The sequence below is a fragment of the Nestor notabilis genome, unplaced genomic scaffold (assembly GCF_000696875.1).
Source record: "Nestor notabilis isolate BGI_N333 unplaced genomic scaffold, ASM69687v1 scaffold1802, whole genome shotgun sequence".
NCBI classification, from domain to species: domain Eukaryota; kingdom Metazoa; phylum Chordata; class Aves; order Psittaciformes; family Psittacidae; genus Nestor; species Nestor notabilis.
In genome coordinates this window covers 81,443-87,442 of record NW_009916765.1, presented here as the reverse complement: position 1 = coordinate 87,442, position 6,000 = coordinate 81,443, and the positions used below count along the sequence as shown (strand labels likewise).

General features: G+C 38.3%; 1 protein-coding gene across 1 annotated transcript in view; it reads left to right on the top strand.

Moving 5' to 3' along the window:
* ARHGAP28 (Rho GTPase activating protein 28) overlaps nucleotides 1-6,000 on the top strand; it is a 30,324-nt gene that overhangs the window by 23,553 nt on the left and 771 nt on the right. Inside the window, exons 10-13 of the mRNA XM_010024722.1 lie at nucleotides 631-828; nucleotides 1,860-2,003; nucleotides 3,894-4,048; nucleotides 4,695-4,759. Coding sequence (XP_010023024.1) covers nucleotides 631-828; nucleotides 1,860-2,003; nucleotides 3,894-4,048; nucleotides 4,695-4,759 — 562 coding nt within the window. The remainder of the gene's footprint in view (nucleotides 1-630; nucleotides 829-1,859; nucleotides 2,004-3,893; nucleotides 4,049-4,694; nucleotides 4,760-6,000) is intronic.

Here is a 6,000-nt window from a genome sequence, read left to right as displayed (position 1 = left end):
GGCGGACCCCAACTCTAGCCACAGCTGCAATCCATCCTATTCAGTCAACTCAAGCAAAATTCTAAATAAAACACCCAAAAGGAAAATTAGTTTCCTTTGACTTGAATTGACGTCAGTGAGCAACCACTGAGCCCTTCTTGCTTTCATTATCCCAGAATAAAAGTCTGGGGGCTGCTGGCAGAAAATCCTCTTATTATATCACATATGAGACTTTTGCACATTTGAAGAGAGGCTGATCACCCTGGTGATTGCAATACAAAAGGCCTTGGCCAGATACATCAAAATGGGCACCTTGAAGTCTATGAAGAAATTAACTATTCCATTGCAACACCTGTTCCTCTCCTACAAGATTCAGAACCTTAGTGTAGACACTGTACTTGACATATATTTGGGATTAAGTGACAGATAATTTATTAATGCATGTTTTCATAACTCTAACTATGTTTCTATGATTGACATAGTTAGTTGTGCCAGCAAATATCAGTAAACCAAATTAGAATGCAAAACCCCCTAAATTTCACCTCCAAGTGCAAATATAGCAGCTTTTGATCCAAGCATGTTGCGTGTTTGAAAATGCTGTGTTTAAGAAGTGTTTTGTGAGACTCAGAATAACAAGTGCTGTTTTTCCAGGCCTTTCTTCAGTTCCTGAAGAAGGTGGTTGCTAATGAAGGAAAAAATAAAATGAATTTGTGGAATGTTTCTATGATTGTTGCACCAAACCTCTTCATCTACAAAGGGAAACGGGCAAACCAACAAGAAATGCAAGCAGCCGCCACCACAGCACACATTGTGCGGCTTTTAATTCGGTACCAGGACATCCTGTGGACAGTGAGTAGTGCTGGTTCCCTCTTTATGGCTCCAATACAGAGAAGTATTTTGCTCTGTAGAAACCAGAGTAAACTGATCTTCCTAGAAGAAGTTAGCTGTTCTTTGGAAACTGGCTGGAGTCTTCTACATCTAGAATGAGATAGGGTGACAGAGCCTCTGGACAGAGATTTATTTCTTCCAGGACATTCATTTTAGCACAAATTGCTCTATGGAGGTACCTATCCCACACCATTTTTTATATAGAAGAATGCATAGAAGAATGATTCAATCTAGATGCCTAGGTGAGATGTCTAAACATTATAACAGTCTTCCAGTACCTTAAGGGGACGTACAAGAAAGCTGGAGAGGGACTTTCTACGATGCATGTAGGGACAGGACAAGGGGCAGTGGTTTTAAACTGACAGAAGGGAGATTTAGATTAGACATAAGGATGAAATTCTTTACTGTGAGGGTGGTGAGACACTGGCACAGGTTGCCCAGAGAAGTTGTGGATGCCCCATCCCTGGAAGTGTTGTTCCCAAGGTCAGGTTGAAGGGGACTTTTGAGGAACCTGGTCTAGTGGAAGGTGTCCCTGCCTATGTCAGGGGGATTGGAACTATGTGATCGTTAAGGTCCCTTCCAAACCAAACCATTCTGTGATTCTAGGAATGAGATTAAATGACTGTTTAAAATATAGTCCATAATAATATGGACTAAAAGTGTGGACTTTAGAAGGTTGGCATGAAGATGACAGTCTTGGCTCTTTTCTTCCTAACAGAGAGAAGGTACGATGGGGATCACAAAGACTACCTCATAATAAAGTTCTTATAACTGCAAACATCACTAAAAAGTTTCACATGGTATAAAAGGTGATCTGCAGTTTCACCAAGGGAATAACTGGGTTGTTAGAGGAAGCTACTAATCACATGTATTGTCTGGGAATAAATAAGAGCTTTTGCTGCCTAAATTTTGGTGTCTTTCTAAAGCACCAACACTAGTTTTATGGAGGGAAGATTTACTCCATATTCTTAGTTCTGGTTTCCTCCCTTTAGGTCCCATCCTTCCTGATTTCCCAAGTAAGAAAAATGAATGAAGCCGCAATGAACAACAGCAAAAGGCAGCTGATGTTTGACAAAGGAGTAAGAAAACTTCTGAGGAGAAAGACCATGGAACGAGAGAGACCTGAAAGACCAGAGGTGTGGTAAAAACTTATCAAGTACAGCTTTAAGCAGCCTCTCTCCTTTCTTACCTCATAAAATCTTCTGGAAAGGGGGAGGAAGTTTTGACATACAAAATAAGATTATTTGGGAGCTAGCTTGAAATGATTATCCAGCCCAATATCCTGATAAGACAAAGCTTTGGGAATTGATTGAGAAAATGTGAGGAAGGTAGAATAATTTCCAGTTTGCCTAACATAGACACTGAAACTGGATCTAAATCTTAAGCGCCTAATGAAGTAGTTTGTGTCATTGAAATAGTCAAAGCAGAGAGGTAGATACTTTTGAGGATTTCCAAAGCTTTAGGTGCAGTTCAGGCTTAGGAAGTCTGACACAAAAATCTTCCTTGGAGGTCTTAAAGCCACCGACTTTTCTCTACTGCCTAGGTATGGAGTTTAGGAACTTGCTTGAGGTATACTACTTCAATACACCTAAAAGTAACTTACACATTAGGTGTAACATACAGTTTGGGCAACAAAGCAGGTTGCATACACATGCACAACATATACAGTCCCTATAGCAGCTTACATGTTGTTTTTCCATGTGGTATCTACCTTTAATAACCCAGAGAGAAAGTATTTAGAGTCTTCCATGGATGTTTAAAAGAATGAAAATCAGTGAGTGATCATGGAACTGGTCAAGAACTCTACAGTTATTGAAGAATAGTCTTGAAGAACAACAGAATAAAGAAATTGGGAAGGAATGATATTAAGAGATTTATAAAAAGTAGAGAATAAGCCACCTAATACAGACAATGAAGAAAAAGCAGAAGGGAATGTCTGGGAAAAAAAATAAAAAGAGAAATTATATGTATGGTTTGTGAACCCATGCTAATCCAGATTTTGGAGAATTCATTCATCAGTACTGACTGAAATATATTGTGGGTAGGACACACATTTGTGCTGCAGATAGAGAGAGAGATGTTTGTTTCAAACTGTGGTGTAGACTACTGTGTTCCAAAACTGTGTTCACCCTGGAATAAATACAGTGAGAGCTTCTGAGGAGAGTCAATTACTGCAGTCATTGCACCTTCGGGAAGAGAAGTTCATTGATCGTAATTGGTTTTGCATCTAATAAAAACAAGAGTAGCCATGTCAGGTAGCTGAAATATGAAGGGTAAATTGGAGGCAAACTCTGTTTGGATAACTAAGTTGAATTCTGAGAGCACTTAACACAATTCCCAGGTCTCAGATGTTCTAAATTACACAGGGACAGAGACTAGAGAGACTATTGTGCTCTGCTCAGCATGGTATTAACTGGATTAGAACTGGAATGCAAACCTTGCTAATTGATTTATCTGCCATTAATCATGGAAGAGTGCATAAACTTCATAGATGATCATTTGAAGCCTACTCAAGGTCAAATTTCAAATTAACAGAAACCATATTGTACTTTGACATTTTAGTGTACATATACTTCGATCTAGTTCAAGCCATAGGAAGCAGAAACAGAGAGCTGGATCTTTATGTTCCAGGAGAATCTCATCTTTGAAAGGAAGAGTAGATATTGCTAATAATTTTTATGTATTTTTAAATTAGCAGTTGGTTCACTAACCAAAGTGAACAGAAATGATTTTTAAAATGTCAGGTAACGACTCAATATTACTTCAAGCAGTTAAAACTTAAGGGCTTTACTTCATTCTACGTGCATTTATGTAATACTTACCAAGAAGTTTGATCTTTGTGTTGTATCTCATTCTACTGTATCTACAAATTTGCATCTGTATGACTGTAAGTATGTTTTTTGAATAAGCAAGTCAGTCCAGGGCAGTGATTTTTGCAAACAAACTCAAAAAGAATTGCAGACTGTTTCTGAATGGAGTGAGAGCAGTATTTGCCTTAGACTTACTCTACTGAATATTGTTTTTAGGGAGCTGTCACTTTTCCACCATACCTGCAGTCTGACATACCCGAGGGGGTGATAAGAGTTTATGCTCCACTGCATTCAAAAGTCTCTATGGCAATTCAACTCAACAGCCAAACAAAAGCCAAAGACATCCTGGCTCGATTCCACTGTGAAAACAGGTGGGTAAATCAGAACATTTTGTTTTTCCTGAACAATAATGTCAGAACCATCAATGAACAGATTGTTCCCTTTTCAAAGACTCATTGTGCTACAAGAACTCTTTTTCTAAACTAAAATTGCTAATTTATGGTTACGTTGGTCAAAGAAATTTTAACCACTGACTTTATGCTTTATATTGTACTTAATAATTGGCTCCTATAGAGAATCAATCTGTCCTCTGTTATGCCACTACTGAAAATATATGTTTTATAGACTCACTGCATGGAGAACCCAGAGGGACTGCTGTACATCTGCCCATAAAACGTTAATATTTTTATTTCTGCAAGATAATGATTATTAACAGTTGTGAGAAATGGTAAATTGCATCTCAAAGTCTTTTCTGCAAAGTATTTCCATGTTACCGAGTAATTCTGTTCTTTAAATAAGTAAGATGAAATAAATAATAGAAGGTTTATTTAACTGTGACACAGTAATCTATCTCTGTAGCAGATTCAGTATTCTGCAGTGCTCCATTTGGTAGAAGTCCTTTCTTTCAATAAGTGTGTTCACAGGGGCACAAATATCAATTTTAAGCTTACTATAGAAGGCAGCTGATAAAGCAGTGGTTATAGCACAAAGACAAACTAAAGTGTTTTTCCATCCTAGCCGCGGATCATCACAGAACGTGAGAGGCCAGATCCAAAGTTTACATGAAATTGGAGGAAATATAGGTACGTCTCCATTTTGAAAATTCAATTCTGAATATCCCTAGCCTCCTTAATGACCCCAGGGCAGTGCTATTTTCACACAGCTGGGTTTCTCCTACGCTCCAGTCCATCTGTGAGAAAGGAGCCTGACCCAAAAGCTGTTAAAATCAATGTAACGATTTCTTCTGACTCCAGTGTGACTGGAGGGGCACCCTGCAGGATAGTGACCTGATGGCTGATCTCAGCAGGACCTCTTGCAGTCTTGCCAAATTCATCTGACCTTTTGCTTTCCTCTCTCACTCTCATAATTGAGCATTTTTCCACGGTTAAGAGATCCTTAGTCGTCTTCTTGCAAGCACATTCCACCTCGCTGTCAAGCCTTTTCCCAAGACCTATTTCTTCCTCTCTGTATTTAAGTGTTCACCTCCCCCAAAGAAAAGACGCATAATTAAGAATTCAGCCCCTGCATATATGGGTGTAATATACTCGTAGTAATCTGTGTGCTTTATTTAGATTGTAAATTCCTTGCAGATTTTGTCTTCTTCCGTGTTTCATGCAGTGACATTTTTGTAATAACAACATTGGCTTGCCACACAAGTTTCTGGCCTAAAGGTCAAACCCCAGATTTTAATTCGATATTGTACAGTCCTGACTCTCTCTATTCATACTAAAACTCTGGATGCTCTGTTGGAGTCTTTTGACAACTTTCTGATTCGATTGTGCCTTAATTCTTCTAGATTCAGTTCTAAACAGTTTCTATCAAATCATTACAAAACCTCACAGCCTTGCTTAAGCAGCAGTCTAGAAGAAAAGTCCTTACTACTGCTAAAGCTAAATCTGATTAGTGATTTGTTTTGCCTGGCTAAACAGGATAGCCAATCATGCTAAAACAGGAGAAGATCCTAAAAGCCATGTGAAACTATCCCTAGTATTCCCACCATGCTCTTTCAAAAATCTACACATTTAATTTGCACCTTCATTGAAAATTATTTTTATAGTCCTCAATCTTTCAGGGTACCTCAGGTTACTGATTATGGATTAATTCATTTATATTGCTTTCATTTGAGTAAAATCATTAGGACCCAAGTGACCTTGTAAGTAACTGTACAAAAATTTTACCATAATCCTTTGTGTCACAGCAATGTAACCTCACCAGTTAAATGGCTTCATTACCCAGTGTAAATGCAATCTAAGCCCAACAAATCAACTTAACCCAAGAATTTATTGCCTTATTACCCAATTAAGAAGCACCAAATGCCCCTTTC